Genomic DNA, 25,140 nt, shown 5'->3' on the forward strand with positions numbered 1-25,140 from the left:
GTATGTTAAAAAAGTTAATTAAAAATACTATAGCTGAATAATTGTGTTTAATGGTAGATTGGGGAAATTTAATCAATTCTTAAAATAAGGTTTAAATATTTTTATTAGGTTTTTTTCGTTAAAATAAGATATAAATTCATGTACATATTCATGAATTAGAATTCCTTTCTTCTCTTGAAGTAAATAACATATTTACCATTTAACTACATGATTCTGCAATATACTTTTAATAGTAGTTAAATATGTTCATTTGAAATTTATTTAATCGGAAAGGGAGTGTTTCTTTGTATGACAATACTATTGTAAGAATACAAAAATACGACTTGACGATTGAAAAAGATATTACTACTAATCGGTATTATCATTAACACGCTCTTGCGTACCACCGCTCGTCGTTGTGCGACGACAGGGAATATTATTAGTATATACATATATAATATTTTTTCCGTAAAATAATTTAAAGTAATTATATTAATGCTTTACCTAGTTCTTGCCTTTAGAGGTTTTTATATATAAATACAATTATTAAATGATTCGTCAAAATTTTAATCCGCATTTGTAATAAACCGAAGCAAACCGGAACACCGCTCTAGCTCATTGAATCCGCGAAAATATAGCTATGATTCGAAAAATCATTGAAACTACAGTTTCCGTTTGTAAAATATTTAATTACTTTACTATGTAGCTTAATATATTACCTTATAGTCTCAATACGATGTCAACACATTTTCGTTTAAAAATTAAGCATTTATTGAGAAAAAATTGTAAAATTTCTCAATGCTTCGCCTATATATAGTTATTAATAGTATAGATTTCGATCGACATGTATCAGAAATAGTTTTAATTATAAATAACTGATTTTTAACGTCACAGATCTACTCATGTGAGCAAATGCAAACAATGGATTGTTACACAAGGATTTTTTATGTACTTTTTTACAAGCATCTAACAAGAATACCGTTGAACTGACGAGGTCAAACGTGTTTTTTTTAAGAACATGAAGAATAAATGACGATTTCTAAAATGCAATATATTAGTTCTAGTATAGTATAAAAAATAACATTAATTTAAAATACCTTAATAATTCTAATTGGATTGAAATTTTGCAACCGTCAATTTTTAGTGTTAACTTGATTCCAATTAACGCTTTGTAGATTTCCTTGTTGATTTTATTATGTATCTTACTAAAACCCAAACATGTTTTTCCAATAAATATATTTCTTAGAAGTCTATGTGATGGTAAATTGCGAGCACAAGATATGCAATCTTCTCATAATAACAAACGTGCTTCAGTTCGGTAACGATTCTTGATCGTTCTGGTCGTCTCTGAGGGTCAGTCATATTCTGCACTTTCTGGACGATTATAAACAGTAAGTATTCGATTATAGACATTTTAAATATAGTATGGTATGTTGCAACAACAATATGTAATTTAGATTGATCATTTTATAAACATAGCTATTATTATTGACGCTACAGTAATGATTGTTTATTTATTTCTGCAGTTTTATTTTAAAATAATATATAATAATATCATAAAGTCAATCGAAATACATTTTGTTAACTAAAATCAGTAGTTGTGTATTTCTACATTCAATTATGTACAGTTGTGTAATGTCAATTCCGAAACACGTTTCCAAATAAATATTTAACTGTATAAAAAATTAATTTTTAATCTCGACGTTGACATTAAACCCGCATGGGTTGTCATAGTTTGATTGTTTAATTGTAAACAATAATTTAGTTTTAACATATGCGTGATTTTTTCTAAATATTCTAATCAAAAACTGTCCATTGACTTGAATAAGTCAGACGATTTCCCAAAAAAAATATTAAACGACGAAATATTTGCTTCGTAGCCTATAACATATTAATAGTGACATATTTTTCAAAGAAATTATTAAACAGTTAAGCAGTGTAGTGAAAACTTTCACGTATTATTTGAAGAAGATTCAGTGATCTTTGCCTTGCTAGGATTAAAGTGTAATTTGATTACATTTTCAACATGTAAAATACGAATATAGATATATTTTTTTTTACTTTTTCCCCCCTCTTAATTTTATTATAATATACTTGAAGCACAAAAGTAATTGCACATCAATTAACCATATATGTACATGTCCATAAAAAATCTCCATTTAATACAGATAATAATTATTATTTTTATTATTTATACATATGTATATACACATACATACTTATGTATGTCAGTTAACGTTATCGATTATTTATTTGTGTTTTATTTTTTATATTTCTGTAGAATTGCTATTACGCGAATATCAGAATGTGACCCATGTCAAAGATCAAAAACAAGGTCATGATATTGTATTATCGAATGGTAACTCTGAATTGAGATAATTAAAACGTTTAAATTAAACGTTTCCTTGTTATCTGAATACATTTTTTAATAGTTTGAATTAAGGAATGAATAATATTCTAAAAAGTCAAATTAGTATGTTTAATATTTATAAAAAATATTACGCGTATACTCAAAGAATGAAATATTCAATTTCTAAAAAAGAAAATAAATCCTGTTTTACATTAGTATGAAAATATAAATATTGAATACTTATCACAAGGTATTTAATAATTTTTACAATTTTCCTTATTATGTTTTTATTCATTTTTTTAAATTACAGAGAATTTGATATTAAATTGATTAAGAATAATAAACATTAAATAAAAAAATAATGGCTTTATTCGCAGAATATTGTAATCTATATAGCGATGTAATTTTAATATTTTTGGTTTGAAACTTAGATAAAATAAAGTTCTGAAAAGATTTTCTCTTAGATAATTTCTTTGTGTGGAAAATAAGTTTTAAAATACATACATATTTATTTAACGTGAATAAATATAAATTTTTGTTAGTAATGCAATACTTATGTTTTAGAAAAATAAAATAAGAATAAAAAATATTTTTGGGGTCAGAATTTTAATACGTTTGTGGTCATATTACATGGGTCAGAATTTATATTAAAAGGACAGAATATAAGCGGCCAGAATAAATATTAGATGGTCAGAATTTATATTTAATGGTTAGAATTTAAATTGGATTAGTCTGAATCTATATTAAATGTTAAGAATTATTTTGACAGATGATCAGAATACTTTTTTTCGGTTGGAAATAGTGTTATTGTAGTGTTGTTAACTGGTCGAACTGTCATTCGCATGTCGGCAGTTCATTATCATTATCAAGGTGTTTTAGGGCCAACTTGTTTGGTTGCGCTCGCAACATTGTCTGGATCTAAGCGTGCTTTCTGCCGCTGCTCTGTCGTTATTCCCACTTCGTTTGTCAAACTGAATACCTTCACGTCCTACATACAATTAAATATATTCGTTGTAGATTCGTTGAGAGTTCATGGAGTGTTCAAGTTTTGACCAACGCTCGCTTCTAACCAGTTTTATAGTTTTGGTGCGAGCGAGATATAAGATATTTATAAAATAAATAATTTATTGCCCATTTATATTTATAAATGCTATAATATTTTTTTTAATTCGCATGATCGTCCTATATTTTTATTATGACCGTATGCTATTTTTATTTTGACCCTGAATACTATAATTATGACCTTTCATTAATTCTGACCAAGATTTGATTTCTATTCTGACCCAAATTTGATTTTAATTTTGACTATTTACTTTGTTGTCATAAACTTAATAAAATATTTGTAGCTATCTAATGTATTTTAATGTATGGGGAATTAATTCATAAATAAAAATAAAAATATTTAAAAAAAATTGTTTCAAAAATAGTTGGTTTAGTTTTTATACGGTTTTTTAAAAATATTTAGAGAAATATATATTAAAGATTTTAAAGTATTAATTTTAGTAGCTATAAAGGTGTTTGATCGATAACCTTTCACTCTTCTTAAGTGTCACATTTTAAAATTATTCCCATATCTCCTTGCCCTGATAAGTATGTAAATGTATTATATATTACTACGTATGGAAAAGTTGAAATCGTATAATTTGATTAGCACATGCCAGATAAATTTTATTTTCACTGGTAAAAATATATATCTACCGGTGAAAATGTATTCCGTTATGATTTCACTGACGTCTCTGTCGAATATAGCTCCATTCTCTAAAATCCCAGCGAAACGAAGAATTCATTGTTGTTAGAGAGGATGCAGCATAAAAACAATTATATCCGTATTTGTATCACAGTGTATTTTTATTGTTGCCAAGGAGTGGTTGCCAATGTCGTTTATTGGGTCATTTATTATTTACCGTTGTGGCCCTGACGCTAGCTCATACATTCCAAAGATGTTTTCGACAATAGTTACGAGGAGCTGTGGCGTTTTTGTAGGATAGTGTACACTGTACGCACATATATTTTAGGTGTAAGATACTAATTTTTTATTAACAATTTATTTCGAATTTGTAATAATATGCAAAGGCCATCATGACTCATTGGAGAAACCTGTCAAGCCATGATTGATATATTTGTAATAAATACATTAAAATAATGCATTAGAAATTCACACGTATGAAGCGACATTAACAAGATAACGTGATTTATTTTTTTAGATTCATCTGTTGATCTACAAATAATCAAACATGAGGACTTCAATCGTCCTTGCGTTGGTCTCGGCCTTCCTGTTCTTCAGCTCCGAAGCCGCAACGAGCGGAAAGCGCCCGGCTCAGCCGGCTTCCGCTCAACAGGGAGCACCAAAAGTAAGTAATTTTTTTAATCTTATTTTTGTGAATCGCAAATGTTTGATAAGGGCCGATTATACGCTATGTGTATACTTACACATAATACATTTCTGTATATGTATGTATACGTATGTTTCCGGCGCCATTATTCTCAGGCTCCCCACCGATATTTGTCAGTGAGCCTAAGACCGCCGTGGTGTTAGGGTGTGTGAGGAAAAATCGATACGAAAGTAAGTAAAATAAGCGTAAGCATACAATGTAAACACAATTTGTATTAGTATAGTTAATAAATGAAATAGTACTATAATTTACTGTTAAAGAGTAGATTTAATAATATAAAATAATAATTTTTTTATTCATAAAAGTCTATGTCAAAGTTTTATTTATATTTTTATTTTTATTTATTAGGTTGTTAGTTTTGAAACAACTGCGGCTATGACCTTCAGATTCAAATACACTTTTCTTAGCTAATTATAAAGCAAAATACTATTTATTCCAGTGATGTAAAATTCCGGAATTATGGAGTTGATATCTTGAAATGTATTTTCAGCAGCAGCTTGGTTTTTAAGGATTCTGTAAGAAGAAGGTATGCTTAAAAGTGATAATCTGGCGAATATAGTGAACGCGGCAACATTTATAGTCCAATTAATTAAACTTTTGGAGAGTCAATCGTGCGATGTTTGCCCATGCATTGTTGTGTAGAAGAATTGGACTCTTTTAATTAATCAGTGCAGGAACCAAAGGACACAATTCTTAGTGTATTTTGCCGATTTCTTATTAATAACTCCAAGCTGCAATGATTTCGACAGGACTATTTTTTTGACTGGATTTTATACGAAGCGCAAACCATTACATTTTTATTTTGGTGTAATTTCGGTTTTACGCAATGATTTCGTGATTCATTTTGTCTGAAAATTGTGCAGACGGCATTCTGTTGTAAAGGATATTACTTACAATGAGATCGAGTAATGTATCGTTTCTGTTGCGTAAAAAAACGCAAAATAAAGGGCATTTTTATTACATATAGTTCGTGCGGCACCCATTTATTAAACTGATTTGATTTTTCTAGCCTTTTTAAATGGTCTAGTACTGTTAGATTTTAGCGCCCGTTTTCCAGGGGCTGTGGTAGTGGAAACTAGCGGAAGCGGAAGTGGAAGGTATTAGATTTTCGTGTCCAGATCACGTCGGTGGTTCACCACTTTAGTGTCTGACCTCCGCAGAGGTGCTGTGGTAACGGAAGCCAGGAAACGGTATGGCGATGCTCCAGAAATAATAGTCGCCGGACAGTACTTTATCAGAGAGTCGCTAGAACCTCTGTTTATTGTTGCTGGAGCATCACCACACCTTTTCCTGGCTTCTGCCACCACAGCGCACCCCTGGAAGGCGGACGCTGAAGTGGTGACCCACCGACGTGATATGGACATGAAAATCTAATTTACGCCTCACTTATTCTTGGCTGCCACTACTGGCGGGCGCTATAGATGATTAAAGCTTAACTTTTGTTTATGCTTACAACTTTCTTAATTTTCAGCAGAATTATTTTGGAATACGTTTCTTGTATTGTTTTGCTGCTTTACTACTATTTTGAACTCTTATTTGCTTCTTTAATAATACATCTGAATTTCATGTAAACAAAATATAGAACGTTTATTATTTTTATGAACATTTTTCCGTTGAAAAACAGAAAATATTTTTCTAGAAATCTAATATGTATTAATAAATGAATTTGAGACAACAACTGGATTTATTAAAATTGTTGCTCTCTTCAAAGTAAATGTAAAAAATACATATTTCTGTTGGCAGTTAAACAGATTTTTTAAGTGATCGTATTTCACAAACACTCGACAGATTGATTAAATCATAATTTTCAATAGGATTCCTAAAAATATAAATTAGATCAAATATTTTTTTTGCATCGGTGTTACTATCACTGTTTTTATCTGTCTACCAAAATACAACTTCAAAAAGTTGATGCGATACAAATTTGTGAAAAGATCTTTAGTGATTTCAAACTTTATTTGTTTAAACTGTTTGCTAGCAAATAATATATGTCTTAATCTATTGTTTTCATTTGAGTTATATATCCATGTTCAGGGTTGTTTTAACTTTTAACGTACGAAAAAAACAACAACGTATTTAGTCGTAACGGGGTAGAAATTAACCCCAATGAAATATTCGTATTAAAAGATTAATCCAAATAATATTCTTTAATGTTTGTTTTGAAGATCTTTATTTTATGTTTATTATTTCATTCTCTTATATTTACTGCAGTTTGTTTATGCTTATGAACACGCTCGTGCGTTACAGTATTGTAAGTTGTTTTTTCTTATTTTGGTGAAATCAAACCCAATTGATAAATAAATATAGCAATATATAAATATTATTAATTTCATGCATTATTCACGGATTTGAGCGCTTGATGCAGTGGCGTAGCTAGGGTATGTGCCGCCCGGAGCATTCCTTAAAGTTGCCCCCCCCCCATACATTTCTTGCAGGGTCATAAAATCAGCATTTCTTAAAATAATAAATTTATTATTGTTAAGCTCTTGGTATTCGTAGATTTACATAAATTTTAGTTTATTCAGGGTTAAGAACCACACTAGACGATTCCATCGCGATTATGCCGCCCCCAAGAATCTGCCGCCCGCCCCCTCTGCCTCCCTATAGCTTCGCCACTGGCTTGATGTATTATTAATTCATCTGGAACTGTTTATTTACAATTAAATGACACGATAGATATTTTGATGACTAGCGAGAAGTTAACGATTTTTACGTCTGCGAGTGCAGATAAAAAATTTTAGTGCGATACTCAATAAAAATGAGTTTTCCTTAAAAGAACAATGAATTACAAGCGTCGTTGTCTTGATATGTTGTTTCCATTGAGATATTGCATTATTTTAATGTATAGGTTTATATTCTGGGCAGCTTTAAGAACATTTTTATTTTCATTAAAAAATAACATTAAAATATGTTTAATAACCAACGCATTGTTTTTTTTATACTTTCCGAAGTTTTTAGACCTGGAACACGCTCGTGCGTTGCGAAGACGCACACCTTTTTGATCCATCTGTACAATGGGAAAACACACACTTAGCGAGAGCAATCCAATTGCTAAATGAAGTATATGTAGATATAGATAGCTTTCATCTAAATGCCTTTTTGCTTTTTGCTAATTCATTGCAATCTTGACGGCGTACTCAATAAAGCACTTTTTAAAGTTGCCAAGGGGTGGTGTCGACAACACGATAATGCTCGCTGACTTACGGCTGCGAGCTTTAGAGCTCCCTAAAGAATCGTAAACGCGTTGTCAAACACAAGAATGTTTTCGGCGATAGCTATGAGGAGTTGGAAAAAAAATGTGGGATGGTGCTTATCAGGCTTGTACGGTGACAAATTCTGACTTGCCAGGTTTCCCTAATGCGTCATGATGCCCATTATACAAAAATAATTAACTTAAAAAACTAAAATAGATAAATACCAGGCGCGTATGGTGAGATACATTCCCTTTTGCTCGCTCGCGTGCTAAGTTACGAGAGTGAGTGAGAAGAAGTGTGTGCGTGGAACACATATAACGCACGCCATTATATTCCACTCACGAAGGGCGAAAGGGAATGTATCTCAACATACGCGCCAGGTGTTAATCAATTTTAGTTTTTTTAAAGTTAATTATTTTTTGTATAATGGCCAACATGACGCATTGGGGAAACCTGGCAAGTCATACTGGTCAGGGTTGTAATAAAAAATAAAAATATTGCACACAGGGATTTGGAAAACTTTCTAATCGGACATAAAATATAATAATTAATTGACCACGTAGCGTGAAAATTTTGGAAGCGAAGTTTTGCTAATAAAGAAGGTTTCAAAAAGTAGAGGTTTAATAAATAGCCACTTTAATTCAAGAAATGAATTTAAATTGGTCATTCAATTTTTCTTTTTTAATTTTATTTCAGTGGTTGTGTCAAATGTTTCATACGAGACAAATCATTGTTTATTATAATAATTGTAAAAATCAATTTCGACTAACAAAGACTAAAAATAGTTCTCCCCTACGCTTTTCAAGCCTGACATTTTCCACAATGTCCCGCCTGGTCCCTGACATTTAGAATATCGATTGGAAACCACTGGGAAAACATACAGATACGCCATTCTTGTTTTCATTATTATGACATTTTTACATAAAATGTACTCAACAACGCATCAAGCATCAAGGCTATGTCTTATAGCCTTGCTTTTTTCTTTCTGTTAACGAGTTCATCTTTTTAGCATTAGTCTGTGGGTTTTTATATACATATAACCTTGAGAACCTCCATTAGGTTGCAGACGGTAATAAATTTCGGCGGTCCCCCATTGGAATCTGTCTGGGTTGCATGTGGAAGAATCTCGTTTTTTATTCCTTTTGTTTGTAGGTTTCGAGCAAGTATCTTTTATTTGAATGCAAACATTGTAATTCAGAATAACAAATAGAATATATCAGTATTATAACTATCATATATACTAGAACTTTAGAGGATTTTTTATATTGGTCTTAATTGTACAAAAGCAAATATTAAACATATGTATAATATATTCAACTTTATCCTATGACATGTTAAATGTTAAGCATACAAAAGAGCTGTATTTTTCTCTATTTTACATAACAACAATATTATATAATTTTTTATCGCAATTTTAGATCAATGATACTGTGATTAAAAATATACATTTATTATAGAGGTGTGTCAGAGTGACAAGTATAATCATAAATTGTAATCGACATTTAAAATTAGTTGTCAAAAACTATCGCGTGACAGTGAATTTTATGATATCACGATATTATTTGTCATCATAAAGTAAGGGTTTTTCAATTAAGTAAATTTTGTAATTATATAGTATTAATTAACTAAATATATTAAACATCTTAGTGACTCCAAACTTGAAAAACCTGAATTTGAAAATCAATTTGTATCTTGTCATGGAGATTTAAGTGATTATTACATAATTATAATTTTGGTCGATCATAACTGATAAGGTTTTCTTAGATTATCCTAATCTCACGGAAGAATGTCGTAATGATCTGGGTCGTATATAGTGATATATATTACTTTAAACTGTAATAATAGTTTATGACTATTAAAATAAATGTCACTGATTTACATACTCTGATTTCAGTCTGATGTCTCACTACTTACTTGGTAGTTGTACATTATGTTTATCCCGTTGCAACACATTTGACTAACGCCTGTCATGTGCAACAACGGAAGATTTACAATAAATAAATATTGTGTATATGTTACAGTAGGTGTATATTACCAATGAAGTTATATTTCCACTAGTATAAATATAATTTTACTAATTCAGCCAATTAAAATGTATAAAATAACATATGTCCAATTTCACTGCTCAGTATCAAAATAGTTTATTACTTAAAGAAACACCTAGATCTCGTCTATATGTATCACCTTGATATTGAAAATACTTTAATGTTCTTTTAGGTAGATACTATTGTTATATATTATATTCTTTGCTTTTTTGAAATCATCGTCCGTTGTACGACTTTTGATCCAGCATGCCTATTTTTAGACTAAGACGACGCGGTTACCCTTTTTCTAACTTCTAATTAGCATAATTATATAAATAGGGGAATCTCCTTTGAAAAATACATTATGGAAATTTTACTATGCTATGTTTTAATAATCTTTTTTTACATATAAAAATATATTTTAATTTTCAGGACAAAATAAGGAAAATGGACCATCCAGCATTTAATTCAGCAGGACAAAACAAAGGCATTGAAATATGGCGCATTGAGGTAATTATCAATATTTTTTATTGCCACTACCATTTAATAAGTTTTAAAACTTATAAGCATCGTGTTTCGAAAAAATTATCTTTTAAAATATTTTTTATCGTTAAACATATTTTACGGTCAAAGCGAAAACGGCAACTGGTTTTAGTGTCTGTCATGATCGAGTCTAATTCGATCTGTCGAATTATTTACAATTATTTTTAACCAAGAAGTAAAATGTAGTAGAGGAATTTTGGGCGTATAAAAATAATAACACAGTCGTTAGAATACATCTGCAGTATGTAACATAGGTATATCATCGCTACACACACAATGACACACATGTGAAGATTGCTTTGACGCTCAGCTCGAAATTTATTGGGTTTTACTATAAATCTTGCCGGAACTCAATTATATAGTAAAGCTTTCTTACCGAGAATAAAATCAGCGTCGATAAACAAATTGAGAACAATAAATCAAATGTCTTCACGCCTCCACCACTTCGCGTTTCAAAACAGAATAAGAATGAAAATTTATAATCGTTAAACAGTTTTAAATGATGGATCATTTAGTCCGATTCGTCATGCAGAAGCACCCTTTTACAAAAACTATGATGTTGTAAAATTCAGGCAGAAATAGTTCGTTACATTTTGAACGTTCACAGTATTTTACGAATACCATAAAAAATGTTGAAATGTGGTATTGACTACGTAGGTTTTTGACTACAGGGGTTTTTGCGATAATGCTGACAAACGGTTGAAATGATCCAATGTTTGCAATACCGTATTCGACAAAGCTCACCCTAGCGATTTTTACATCTTTAGACCGCTGAAAGAGGAAATGGGAAGAAAAAAGCTTAGGTACGACAAAAAGGTGTAACAGACTGCACAAATGGCTGCGCACTAAGCCAAAAATATTTTTTCTAGAAGTGTCCAAGCACTTATTTTTTTATTGCACGAGAAATACTTTAGCAAATGATGTCCATTTTTACATTTTGGTTGATAGGTTTTTATTAAACTCTTTGTCGTATTAAAAGTTTGTATCAGTAAATTATTCAGTAAAAGTGGAAAATAAATGGCCAAAGTACACGTCGATTCGATGCTTAATTATTTAACAGTACCTGAATCATATTTATAACACCAACTAAACTCTTGAGTTGCATAACACGATAAGTTTTTTTAACATACATATGATAACATATCGGTAGCTATTGCAGTCACGTATAAAAAAAGACTACGACTTCAAAGGCTGAACAGACAATAAATCCATTCATTTCAGAATTTAGCATATAGGTTATTTCGGGTAAGTGATTTCGTCAACATAATATTTAGCCGACGAATAGTCAACGTTCATAGTCTGGCATTAAATAATTTTCATGTGTCGTAAATTTTTATATTAGCGTATCCCGAAACGGATTAGATGAAACAGATTTTTTATAGCGCAATGTTACACGGCCGTCAAAAGATGTGCTATGTTTTGTTGATTAAAAAAAATGCATATAATGTCAAAATGGATGAATCTTCTTTTTGATTTAAAAAGTTTTATCACAATATTGGCAATTTCATTTATAAAAATAGGTACCTCTTTACATTTTTCGCACTTTATTAATATTCGCATTAAATTAAACCTGAAACTTGACCATTTTTTGCGCGCTTCATGTCAATCAGTGCTGCCAACATTGTCAAGCATTATAATTACCCCTAATAAATTAGTCACGTCATTAACGGTGTTTAAAATTATTTTTAATGCACACATCTTTAATACGCTGACTAGCGCTTCTATAAATAATTCACAGCTATGTCAAATCTAATTTAGGTCACTGCAACGTAAAAAGGAATTTTATACGATCTGGTATGTTTAAAGAATGTAAATCTAATCAGCGTCAGCGTTCCTTTGATATCATAATATTATTACTAAATATTTTTTCTTGACTTGCAGACGGTTGAGCTATTAGTCATTGACCGTGACGCATATTCCGGAAAGGCAATTATTGAAACGGACCTGAAAAACAATGGCGCGGAACACTCGTTAGTGTAATTGCGCTATCGCGTTTTTAGGATTGTTAAGATAAGCGAGAGTGAATCAGCCATTGTTGATAATACGTGAAAAATAACACTGTTTACGATGCAATCTAATCTGATTTCATTAATGTTATCATACGAAAGGGAGACACATAATGAATATTGCACAACAGCGCAAAGTAAATAGCGTTATGGCCAAATAATTTTTTTTATTTTTTATTGCGTAATATTGTCATATTACAAAAATAGGGAAAGGAATTTATTTGGTTTAATTTATTACTTCATGATAAAAATAATAGACATGAGAATGTTATTCCGAATTGAAACTTGCCAAAGTAATAAATTTAAAAATATAGTATGCTAACAAAGTATTTTTTTATTTCGAAATTAAATGAGTGCACCTAAATATAACAAAAGTGTGTAAATAAAAAGACACTCAAACATATCTTATCTATCTATATGTATCATATGTTGGTACCCACATTGGCTGGAATTATCGATCAAGGTAAATGCTGTGGTGGTTTTTAACATAATTTAACCTTGAATACATTTGGTTTAATGTGTTTTAAGTTTGATATAATAAGTGTATAATAATAATAATTTAAAACTATTTTTAAAATGTAACGGAAAATAATGTTAATTTATATATTTTTATTATTAAAAATACACTTTTTTTATTAACATATCAATTGTATATCAATTTTTTGTCTAGGATACATTGTAGATATCCTAGGTATAAAAGTATTTTTAACTTTAGAATCATTGGGATCTTTAAAAAGTAATGTCTTATAAATTCACTTTAAAAACATATATAACAAGGATTTACTTTACATTTTATTATTTTTCAGAACTTTGAACCTGTTGCAGTGCCCAAGGGAGATCATGGCAAATTTTATACTGGAGACTCTTACATCGTTCTGAATGTAAGTATAAATAAAATCTATTCATTAAATCTGGCCATTATAAGAAAATAAGCACTAGAACAGTTCCTCTGCACTCTTGCTAAAGATATATTTGTGGAGCTGGAGAGAGGGAGTCGGCGAGCTCTGACACTAGTCGCTGATATGAAAAAGACTAATGATTGCGATCGCGATTTAACAACTGATTTCACAATTAAAATTTATTTTCAGACTAAAGAAGACAACAAAAAGAAACTATCATGGGATCTCCACTTTTGGTTGGGTAGCAAGACGTCCACCGATGAAAGCGGAGCTGCCGCTATGCTCACAGTATTCCTCGACGACAAATTAGGAGGTGCTCCGGTTCAACACCGCGAAGTTCAAGGATACGAGTCCCCGCTGTTCATCGGTTACTTCAAACCTGGTAAGTTTAATTTTTTGAACTTCAGCGTTGTCGTGCAGCAATAACACATTTGTAATGTAAAACCTATTTTACGTTGTTAAACGTTTAAATTAATAGAGGCTTCTATTATAATTAAGAAAGCAAGTTAATATCTTACAAACAATAATAATAATATTTTTTTTTATTTACTGAGAACGGTGATTTAAACGCCGAGGTGTAAATATCAATCGATTTTGTTATGGGAATCAAACAAAGGACATCTTTCTTAATAGTAATAGCAGATACCGGAAAGAAGGGAGGGAGGAGTTGGCTAAATTTTTATCGGGATCCTAGAGTAAAACCAGTCATAATTTGGAACGAATGGCATTCAATAAATTACACAGCAATTTCATGTTTTGAGTAGGGTTCTAAAAAGTATCTATGCGAAATTTGCTTTATATCGAGCAAATAGTGTAAGATTGACTAAAAAGTAGATTTATGTATTCAATTTAATACATATATATTAATGTGAGACAGTGATTAATTAACAATTATATTTAAGCAATCAGATACATGGACGGTGGACATGCAAGTGGATTCAATCATGTCACCACAAACGCAGGATCTGAGAAGAGAATGTTCCAAGTCAAAGGAAACAAGAATATCAGAGTGAAACAGGTATAAATTCATTAAGTATTCATGTATACAGTCTAAAATTGAAACATGTGTTGTGCATAATTTAGTTATTATCGATTTAAATATTTTTTGTACAGGTGGAACCTTCCATTGCTTCGATGAACGTTGGAGACTGTTTCATTCTTGACGTCGAACATGATATCTACGTGTACATCGGTCCTAAAGCGAGACGCATAGAAAGAATAAAGGCTATCTCCGTTGCTAATCAAATAAGAGATCAAGATCATAAGGGAAGAGCTAAGATTGATATCATCGGTAAGTGAGATTAATGAGGATCTAATAAGTTGTTTTCGAGCGAGGTCTGGAAAATCCTGAGCCAGAGGCCACCATAGTCCTAATTGTACCATATACTATGAGTCGACGACTGCAGTTCTCTTGAAACCTATTTTATTTTGCATTGCAATCTTTGGGTCGCTTCAATATAAAAAAATTAAATGATATGTTTAAAAATTGGTGCTTTTAGTATTAAACTATTTAAATTATATTTTACACAAAAGATTTGTAATTTTAGATGAATTCTCAAGCGAGTCAGATTTTGGAAAGTTCTTCACTGATCTCGGTTCCGGTTCTAGGAGTGAAGTACCCGATGAAAGTGCTGGTGGCGATGACCAGGTTTTTATTATTATAATTGAAATTATTGCTTTTATTTTTCATATTAATATTATAAACATAATTCATATGTAACAATATTTTCAGAAATTCGAAGTCAACGAACAAAACACCGTTTCGTTGTATAGAATTACCGATGAATCAGGAAAGTTGCAAGCTCTACCAATTTCGCAAAAGCCATTCAAGCAGGAGCATCTCAATGAAAATGTAACGGTTTTGGTGTTGTTATTTTCTAAATATAGTTAGAACACCTATAAATTGTTATTATTAAATTTATAGGATTGCTTCGTATTGGATGCTCTCACTGGAGGAATCTTTGTTTGGGTTGGAAAGCATTGTAGCCAAAAGGTATAATATATAGACATTAAAGTAAAAGTGATGTTTATAATATGGGTTGTAATAATATGTATAATATAAATTTCAGGAAAGAGCGGAAGTAATGAAGAAGGCTGATGAATATCTCAAATCAAAGAGTTATCCAGCTTGGGTAAGTATTTCCTTACAAGTTCTTTACTGATTTTATACTTTTATTAATAATATATTATTTAACAGGTTCACATCACAAGAATACCCCAAGGAACTGAAACAGCTGCTTTCAAACAATACTTCTCCACTTGGAAAGATCATGGTGCTCTTCATTCCCGTCTTATCCGATCTGCGAGCGGTAACTTTCACACGAAGCTTCAAGTTCTATATTATAAGACTTTTACTAATGTTTCATTTTATGTTTCTAGACGAAGAGATGTATTCGTCGGACGTCGATCTGGCCGAATCCAGGATCAAAAAGGTGGGTAAATCAGGATCAGCAAGAGGCTTCATGCCGGACATGGGACAAGGACATACGACTGTATACAGGTTGTTTCATTTCTATACAATACTTTCCATTCAAAGATCGTTTATTTAATATTAAACGTTTATAGAGTGCAAGGTTTAGAGCTTGTCGAAGTTGCCGACTCTGAAGATCCCGAGAGGAGTTCAGAAGAAGGATCTAAATTCGGACAGTTCTATCAAGGGGATGCTTACGTTATCAAATATGAATATACCACCAGTCAAGGAGAACCTTCGTTGATAATCGTTTATTGGATTGTAAGTTTCATGTCTTATATCTTATATATTTAGTTTTATTATGTAATTTATTATAATATACTTGATTTTATAGGGCAAAGATTCAACTACGGATGAGCGTGAAACTGCCTATTCATTGGCTAGGGAAATGAATGAAGAAGTATTTAATTCTTAATATAAACGTTTGTGTATAGTTTTATTATAAATGCTTAAATGTTTCAGAATGGCAATGATAATATTTTAATCAAGGTTCCTCAAGGCAGTGAGCCGAAACATTTCTTGAAACTCTTCAACGGTGAGAGTCAAATTATAAGATCATTTTATATAGCGAATAAGATAATGATTAACGTTTATTATTTCAGGCAAAATGGTCACTCACTTGGGAGGTCATGGATCATCTTTCAAGTATTTCAATACTAAAGATTCATACGACACGGACGGAATTAGATTATTCAAGGTTGTTATATAGTACTAACTCCTATACATCATATTCCTTAACACTGGACTATAAACGATATATATATTTATATACATATTATATATTATTGAATTACGTTTATCTGACAATACATATAGATTGTGACGTTAAGTTAACCGTGAGAGTAGCATTCTTCTCTCAAGTCAAATTTAGCGACTGTCCTTATGACTTTCGCCTCGCCTCTCTCACCTCTCATGTGTAAGTCGGGATCATAAAGATCCAAATTCCTCAGCGGTATAATAGGTCTACCAACATTGAGGTTTAGTTAGGAAACTGAAGAACTCAAACAGATAACTGATTGTCTTTTTGATTCTTCTTCATCCATTATCTTTGTAATAGAGTAAGTTTAACATGCTGCAACTGAAATCATATCTTGAATCAACAAATTGATTTCATCGTTTTTTACATTGATTGTTATTCACATTAAACTTCTGTTTTGTGAATAGAGTTAAGTCATTAATTTGTTATTTGTATATGTCGGCTGACTCTTGGAAATTAACTAACAGGAATTAATGATAATTGTGTTAGATTAGCCTGATGCTGAATCTTAAGTATTTATTTATATAATATTCTTTAAAAGAAGATTACATTGATTTATGTATTCTCAGTAAAATGTTCTCTGTAAGAAATAATGTTACTAGAGTATTTCATTTGCGAATTTTTAATATGACAGGCAAACTTTGAGATTGTATATTGTGTATATAAAATTATTAATTTTTATTCCTTGAGCGCTGATTTTTTATAGAACATTTAAGAAATGGTATGATTTTTAAAGATCAATAATTTCTATATATTTAATTTTAGATCCAAGGCAATGACGCTGACGGTGACATGAGAGCCGAACAAATTGCCGAAGAATCCTCCAATATTAACAGCGATGATGTGTTCATATTGGAAACACCTGATAATATCTACGCTTGGATTGGAAAAGTATTTTTCGACTTATATTTGAATAGACTTTTATTTAAAATATATATAGTAATATAATGATTCCTATTTACAACTCATCTAGGAATCTTCCGAGCAAGAAAAAGAAGCTGTTACTTTCTTCACTCAGAAAATATTCGGAGATGATAAAGAACATATAATTATTGAAGAAGGCGAAGAAGCTAACGAATTCTGGAATGCTCTTGGTTTGTTAATGATTAAGAATATATTCAAAAGTAATGTATGTTTCAGCATTTGTATGAAAATATGATCGTAAGTTGGAATACTAAACAGCTTTCTATGCATTACAATAAATGCTATGAATGAAGATTTATGTGTAAAATGAGTCAATATGATGGAGGCATTTTTGCAGAAATGTAGTACTTTCATTTACATTTTTTAATTTTATAATTAGTCTTTTTGTTGAATTTTATTGTTTATTTTGATCTGAATAGAAACATGTTTTTGGATATACAAACTTTAGTACTTGACTTCACCCAAGTAATATTGTATTCATTAGTTGTAGTGCAGCATAGTAGTGCTACTACCTAAAGAGCTAGTTTGTACTGCGATAATCCACTTAGATTCGAGAATTTAAGAACTTAACCGTATAACTTCAATTGAGTAAAATAAACGTTTTACAACTGTCATCATCATTTGAATAGACTTTTAGATTGATTGGCGCAAGTATTGCTCGTTTTTAGGTATTTAGGGAAAACATCAAAAAGGAAAGAATGTAAAAATATTATATAATTATTAGGTGGTGAGCCTGAAGAGATCAATAAATCGCCCATCATTAAACAGCGCACAAGACTGCGTGTTGGAAGAGAGCCTCACTTGCTGCAAGTTGAAGTTCGCAACGACGGTAGCGTTACACTGCAAGATATCGGAGGATACACTCAGGAAGACTTGGACACAGATGCAATCTTTATCTTGGACTCAGGAGAGGAAGTATACGTATGGATTGGAAACGAAGCATCGCAGCTCGAGAGATCTGCCATTCAAAACGCATTTGTTGTAATAAACATTTTTGCTAATGTGATTTATGTGTGCAATTATACCACATTTATTAATTGAATATGTTTTTAGGAATATTTGAAAGACGATCCGAGCGATAGGACAGTTGAAAACTCTGTCATCATCATTGTTAAGCAAGATAAGGAGCCGTTGGTCTTCAAGAATATGTTCGATTCGTGGGAGGATGATATGTGGAGTGTAAGTATATTTAAAATATTTATTGCTTTTAGGAGCAGTATATCAGCAACTTAGAATTACCAATTATATTGATATTAGAAAAGTAAGAGAGATAATCCATATAATGATAAAAATACTTGTTGAACCACCGTTGCTGGTTGTTTCATATTGCAGGTGTAAAACCGTAACATTGGTAAACAAAAAGCTGGTTCTGATGTATCTTGTGTTTTGTTTCTTTGCTAAGTTTGATGTTGAGAACTGGGTATCAGTCGTTCGGTGAAGGGTTTTTCAGTTTTTGATGTTAATCAGTCTCAGGGGGTCCATTGTAGGTCTTTAGGTGTATCTCTGAATTTAAATGTCCTGGGTTGGGAATGTGTCTAATCATTATAAATTTGATAGGGTTTTTAACGTGTCTTTTGGCAAGTTGGTATTCAGTAAAAGCATTGTATTGCTTTTTTCTTCTGAGAGTGAAACATTAGAACATCTGTAAGTGTTTTCATGCGATTATTTTAGCTCGTTTCTTAGTTTTTAATAGTCGTTTTTGGTCGTATTAATGCTAATAGCGTTTTTTTGTCAAATTCTGTGCTTCCTCGGTTTATGCAATTATGCGTTATCTTATTTACGTGGAACTTTGTGCAAGACGGTCTTTCAGAATTTAATTGATAGAATAGTAATTAGAGAAGTTTGAAGTATTTTATATTAATACTTCAGAACTTAAAATTTCTGAGAGAGATGTTAATTAATACTTCAAAATTCTGGGTGAGATATTATTTTCTCTTTGAAATAATCATAATTTATTTTAAGTTTTTGCTTTCTCAACTCTAATATAATCTATAATTTATTTAACATTATACTTCTGTCTATTGCTTCGAAAGCTCTCTTGAATCTAGTCTAATAAAAATTACCCCCGTTGTACAAAAGACGACGACGGCATACAATAATATTAAGATCGCACGCTACGTCAATAGTGATCTGAGATAAATGATTTTATTTATTCTAGCTCAGGAATTTTTAGATTAAGATCATATATGTTCTAGCGAAACACCTTTAGCGATTCCTTATATGTTGACATTTATAGTTGCTATCAACAAAAATATTAAATTTGGCGGAGCCAATGCAGTATAGCTAACGCAGCACCGGTGCACATAACTGGGGCGTGCGTATGCTGTTTATATATCGGTGTTGTCATTAGAAAAAATATATCTGCATTAAATGAATTTAATAAAATTATAAGTCGTGTAAGAAATTGTAATTTTTTCACAAATAATATTGATTATTATATATATTTTTATTTTTTTAAGTAATAATTTATTTTCAATATATTAAGCGCGATTCTAGTATTGTTTATTTATTATTATACATCGTAGTTTCCTGCTTAACACTGTGAGATATGACTCTTTTATTATTTCACGTTTTCTTTTAATTTCTTAAATAATTACTAAACAAACTTACACCTGTACCTTCAACATTATACACTGTTTCAAAAGTCCTCTTGAAGTCCAGAATTTTTGCTTTAACTAGTATCTTATATAAATGTATAAGAAATATGATTGTCTAAAAAGAGCACACGTGAAAGGATAAAGTTTTCATACATCAATGTGTTGAAAACTTGAAATATACTTTTTTATAGTTCCAATCCGCTTTGCAACTATCATTTCGACATATATACATATATATCCTCATATATATTCTTATTTTGTGAGCCATTTAGTTATGCACGACTACTATTTTGACGCTCTGAATAAAACATTATGCAGGTGTTGATTTTCATATTATGTTAAGGTCAAATAGCTGAAAGCATTTTTTTAAGGATTTAGAAACTTCTAAAAAAATATTTTTAACTTATAATTTAAATTATATAATAATATGTATTTTTTTCTTCCAGAAACAAACTTCATATGATGACATCAAAATGAAGATGCTTGAAATGAACGAAATTTTGTAACTATTTCAAATGAGAGTGATTTTTTATTAAGTAAATAAATATAATACACACGCATACAATATGTCTACAAAACAATTATAATATAATATAAAACAGTAAATAATAAAAGTTCAATGTAAATGATTTAAAACTGTCTTTTTTTTCCTAAAAGTATACATCTAGTAACATAAATAATGATATTGATTGATATATTATATGTACGTCATTGAAACTATTTTAACAGGTGTGTTCTTTTTTCAATAAGAACATGTTTTAGAGTGGTATGATCTTTTATTTAAATCTCGTTTACATTTGTCTGAATAATTTGTATACTATAAGACAAGCAGTCTAAGATTACATTGCATCAAAATAAGCTAGCATGCGTAAAATATACAAAATTAATGTATTGTAACGTGTCAATAGTAAATTTGTAATAACAATATTTAACGACGGTTGTCGCCTTCTTCGGTGTGTCTCAAACTGCCATTGGGAGCGGTGGCTTCAGCAACTGCGTAGCCATCTCCAGTTCTTTTGGCGGTGATGATAGGTTCATCTTTTCCATTTCCCTTGCTTGAGCTGTAGCTTGTTGAATCTCCATTGCGAGCTGAACTTCTAGCATGTCCATTACCACTGGTGTAAGTGTAAGTCTTCGGACTCTTTCCGCCGTGGCTGCTGCTGTGTGAGTAGCTTACAGACGATCCACTTTTACCCGAGCTGCGGCTGGATGCGGAACTATGGCTCGAATGAGAATCAGATTCGTCCGATGAATGCCTAGATTTCCTCGAGGGAATCAGATGGTAAGAATCGCGTTGTACGCGTGCGGTTCCGTCTTCAGAATGGCTTTGTTCTCCTAGATTGTTAAAAGCATCAGCGGCTGCCAATCCTGATCCAGTTGCAAAAGCAGACGTTTGTGGCTTGTCTTGGCCATTGCTATTACTGGTCGAAATACTGGAAGACTTCCCATTGCTGGCAGATCCAGAGGCTTTGCCATTTCCAGTCGTGAAAGTGTAAGTCACCGGTTTACCGCCGTTGCTGCTGCTGCTACTGCTGCTGCTGCTGCTGCTGTATGCGACATTTTCTCCACTTATAAAGTCACCGGGTGGTTGATTCGGGAAAGCGAAACTTCTACGTGGTCCTGTAGATACGATACTTCCAGTGAATGCCCCAGGGAAGGGGAATCCAGGCATGTGGTGATTGAAGTTCATCCCAGGGAATGCACTTGCAATAGCAGCTGCGTGTGCCTATTCATAAAAAAATATCAATGAACAATTCCAAGCAAACATTTATACAAAAATATATAGATTTTAGACTTCGTGGGACTCGACACAATAGTTTTGGTATTACCTTTTGCCAGTCGAACACTCCGCTATTAGGGAAACCTTGTGCGAATGGCTCACAGAGCTGTGGGAATATCAAAACGTTAGAATAATACTGTATTTTATCTGTTGCCATAGGTAAACCGACTGCATACAGATCACCGCTTGTGATGCTTCCAAGCTGAAAACGCAAAATCGACCAAACGAAGTCTCGTGTTCGATTGATGGCCGCTTTCAAAATCCATCGCCAGCTCCAAATGCTTCCAATTTATAAGCAAGCGTAGCTCAGAATAAACAAGCAGATACAGCACATGAGTCAACATGAGGGAGGTTAATAATTTTCAGACGTTCCGTTGAAATAGACGCATCGTTTACCTATTACTAATTTGCTGTATTTATCGTTTAATATATATTTCAATTTTATAATACGAGCATAACTATTAACAATAATAATGCTCACTTATGCAGGAAAGCTGTTGAGAAATTTCCACAGTAAGCAATTTTATCTCTCCCTTACCAAATTGAGACTTGTACTCTTAAATGGTAAAGTTGTACTTCGGTACTATAGGAGAAATCAGGAAAGTGATTCAAACGGATGAAACTATAGATATTTTGAGATACACCAGTGATATGCAATACAAATTAATCAACGGATTCTTTATAAACAAAAGGATAACAATCAGCTTCATATGCACTGATAATACACTTTCTTGGGTGAAGTTGTGGTATTTCATTGCTTTCTAATACATCAAAAACAATCCCTCCAAGTTTAAAATGATAAATTTCCATCATTAAACAAGTTATAGTTTTCATAAAGTCTCAAGATTATATTTTGATACTCTTAAACACATTATGTTAAGTAATTAAAACTAAACATGAAGAAAAGTAAGCAAAACTGTATGAAATAAAGAATTCATAGATTTTTTAATGTCATAGCTTGCTATCTAATTGCAATACACTCAATAATTATCCAGATTTAAATTTAAATTTATTTAAAGATTTTTTTGTATTCTTAAAATTGAAAAATAGTCTTGGAATTATTTTGCATGATTCATTTAAAATACATATGTACACAAATGATGAAATAGTATCGAATCAACAAGCATTTTGCAACTGATCAAACAATGTTGTTATGTTTTACGCACTTAAAAGCAAAACTGTGAAAAAACTTCTTAAATACATACATAATGCAAATAAGTATTAAGATAACATATGGAACGTTACTGCATACATACACACGTATTAAATGTATAATAAGAAGGTTAATCGAAGCACTTGAAGCAATTCATTTGAATGGTAAAACATATTAAAGGGTTGCTAGTTATGATAATGACTTAAAAATTGGTTTTGTAAGTAATTTAAAGATTTTTTAATTAAAAAATAATAGACGTAAAACATTTTTATCTCTCTTATAAACTGCTATTTGCAGCTAGAAATTTATTGTAAATTGTCTCTAGTATGAAATAAGTTACAAAATTTATTACCTTTCAAAAAAATAAAAATAAATCTTTTCATTCATTTCACCTTATCTGTGAAACGTAAGATAATATAATAACATACTGATTTTATTAAATACAACATCAATATTCTCATGTATTAAAACTGATATAATATATTTTTTAATTATAACTTTCAGTTTTTTATATTTTTTAACTTAATTATAGATTATAAATAAATTAAAATCAATTACTACTCCATTTATATTCCATACGTTGATTATATACCGGATAAAATATTAGCCATAATAAAGTTAGCTGCGACTAACAATTTGATATGAGATATTAAAAAAATATGTTTCAGATCCATCACCACCCTCACCCTGGATGACACAATAATAGCACATGGAAGAAATGATAATGAGAGTTAAATGTATGTAAAACTGTAACCGTTTATAATATATTTTATTTTATTTACGACATAATTATGTATTATTGTGTTTTGGATACTCACAGCAACCAGTGCGATCGAAAGCAATATCATCCCTTGCACGAATATTCCCATGTCTCTCAAATTGTAGATTGTATAAGATTTCCTGCAGATGCTCAATCTGTTTTATCCTGAATTCTTAAGCAAAAAGTACACAAACGTTCAACTTTTCAGGTGGGCTGATCGTTTGACACTGAAGCATACTGCTGGAACACCTTTATTTATATGATCTAAGCAGTTGGACAGAATGCGAACAATACAGAAGAAGAAGGCTGTGCATCATCACCATTGGATATACGCATAATTGATTGAACGTTTGTTTATACAAGCTGCCAATTTACTATAATTGTTTAAGATCTGTGTTCGAGAATTTTCTTACTAACTAATCGTGCGTAAATGGTAAATAGCACTGTAAACAAAATTTTAAGAATCGCGTGCTGATTTCAGCTGTAACATTAGTAGAACATAAAATATTCAAAAATATTTTTTAGTTACACTTGTATTATTTATTATGATATAATGTGATACATACAACACATTCAATAAATTTAAAAATACATTTTAAGCTCTATTGTAACATAAAAAAATAACTGAGGGCAAAATACGTTTTATGTGTCATGTTTAGGTAGTATTTCTAAAAGCTTTTTAGTTTTAATAAAATTTGTATCACATTTATGAATAAATATTGATAATTTAAAATCTATGCATTCATCATCAGCTATTCACAAGGCTTGAAAATTATTACTTTAACTAAATATTGAGGTTGATATCAATAAGTTGTTTCATAGAATATCTATAAAGACCCTTTCGGTTAAAATTAGTTGTAATTAAACTAGTTAACTAAAACATGAAATATATAACGTTGTGTTTTATTTGTTTTGTGCTCATTTAACTTATTAATTCTGTATCTTTCTGGTTAAATATTTATCTTCATGCATTTTTTCATAATGGAGTTTAATATTATATTTGAATCAAATTTTCAATTTAATGCTAATTAATTTTTGGTTCTCCTATACTTTATAGCGTTTCTTACGTAGATTTACAACTTATTGCATTGACGTTGTATTTATTATTCAGATTTCTGAAAAACCTTTTCTGGAAAATATACATTAAATATCTTAAATAATTTTGTTAGTCAGCCTGATTAGTCACATTTCAAAATGGCAGCTTTTAATATTTTTTACTATTTAAAGATATTATATAATAGAAATTAAAATAAAATTTACTATTTTTATTCACTTTTTGTCATATGCCGAATGGGTTTTTTTTATATTCAC

At 30.9% G+C, this 25,140-nt stretch overlaps 2 protein-coding genes across 5 annotated transcripts; one reads left to right on the top strand and one right to left on the bottom strand.

The window, feature by feature from the left end:
- The first annotated feature begins 1,291 nt into the window (after window positions 1–1,291).
- Gel (Gelsolin) lies at window positions 1,292–21,829 on the top strand. Of its 2 annotated transcripts, XM_088197363.1 has the most exons (22): window positions 1,292–1,370; window positions 4,534–4,680; window positions 10,373–10,450; window positions 13,296–13,370; window positions 13,578–13,770; window positions 14,291–14,406; window positions 14,502–14,679; window positions 14,936–15,036; window positions 15,121–15,240; window positions 15,313–15,381; window positions 15,458–15,520; window positions 15,586–15,697; window positions 15,768–15,888; window positions 15,954–16,119; window positions 16,193–16,258; window positions 16,321–16,393; window positions 16,461–16,555; window positions 17,381–17,506; window positions 17,589–17,709; window positions 18,264–18,520; window positions 18,593–18,718; window positions 20,583–21,829. In XM_088197363.1, exons 2-22 carry the CDS (start codon window positions 4,564–4,566, stop codon window positions 20,640–20,642), a joined length of 2,433 nt encoding a protein of 810 aa, XP_088053489.1. In that variant the 5' UTR covers window positions 1,292–1,370; window positions 4,534–4,563; the 3' UTR covers window positions 20,643–21,829. The 2 variants fall into 2 exon arrangements, with proteins under 2 accessions (XP_088053489.1, XP_088053490.1); XM_088197364.1 differs by lacking the exons at window positions 1,292–1,370; window positions 4,534–4,680 and adding an exon at window positions 4,838–4,892.
- On the bottom strand, window positions 20,893–24,058 carry LOC148230019 (uncharacterized). 3 transcript variants are annotated; one of them, XM_088197366.1, is made up of 3 exons: window positions 23,888–24,058; window positions 21,966–22,022; window positions 20,893–21,862 (listed from the first exon to the last, which is right to left on the bottom strand). In XM_088197366.1, exons 1-3 carry the CDS (start codon window positions 23,936–23,938, stop codon window positions 21,065–21,067), a joined length of 906 nt encoding a protein of 301 aa, XP_088053492.1. In that variant the 5' UTR covers window positions 23,939–24,058; the 3' UTR covers window positions 20,893–21,064. The 3 variants fall into 3 exon arrangements, with proteins under 3 accessions (XP_088053492.1, XP_088053494.1, XP_088053493.1); XM_088197368.1 differs by having other exon boundaries at window positions 22,093–24,058; XM_088197367.1 differs by lacking the exon at window positions 21,966–22,022.
- Between the last annotated feature and the right edge of the window lie 1,082 nt (window positions 24,059–25,140).

Source organism: Plectrocnemia conspersa, unplaced genomic scaffold (genome assembly GCF_051122295.1).
Source record: "Plectrocnemia conspersa isolate PC_06_02 unplaced genomic scaffold, ASM5112229v1 ptg000011l, whole genome shotgun sequence".
Lineage (NCBI taxonomy): Eukaryota > Metazoa > Arthropoda > Insecta > Trichoptera > Polycentropodidae > Plectrocnemia > Plectrocnemia conspersa.

Excerpts from the sequence above, each read along its gene's own strand:
- LOC148230019 (XM_088197366.1), bottom strand. The coding sequence starts at position 23,938 with ATGGGAATATTCGTGCAAGGGATGATATTGCTTTCGATCGCACTGGTT. Across the intron at positions 22,023-23,887 it reads TTTCGATCGCACTGGTTGCT|CTCTGTGAGCCATTCGCACA; the intron begins GTGAGTATCCAA and ends ATATTCCCACAG. Across the intron at positions 21,863-21,965 it reads GAGTGTTCGACTGGCAAAAG|GCACACGCAGCTGCTATTGC; the intron begins GTAATACCAAAA and ends TTTTATGAATAG.
- Gel (XM_088197363.1), top strand. The coding sequence starts at position 4,564 with ATGAGGACTTCAATCGTCCTTGCGTTGGTCTCGGCCTTCCTGTTCTTC. Across the intron at positions 14,680-14,935 it reads AGCTAAGATTGATATCATCG|ATGAATTCTCAAGCGAGTCA; the intron begins GTAAGTGAGATT and ends TTGTAATTTTAG. Across the intron at positions 16,120-16,192 it reads TGATAATCGTTTATTGGATT|GGCAAAGATTCAACTACGGA; the intron begins GTAAGTTTCATG and ends TTGATTTTATAG.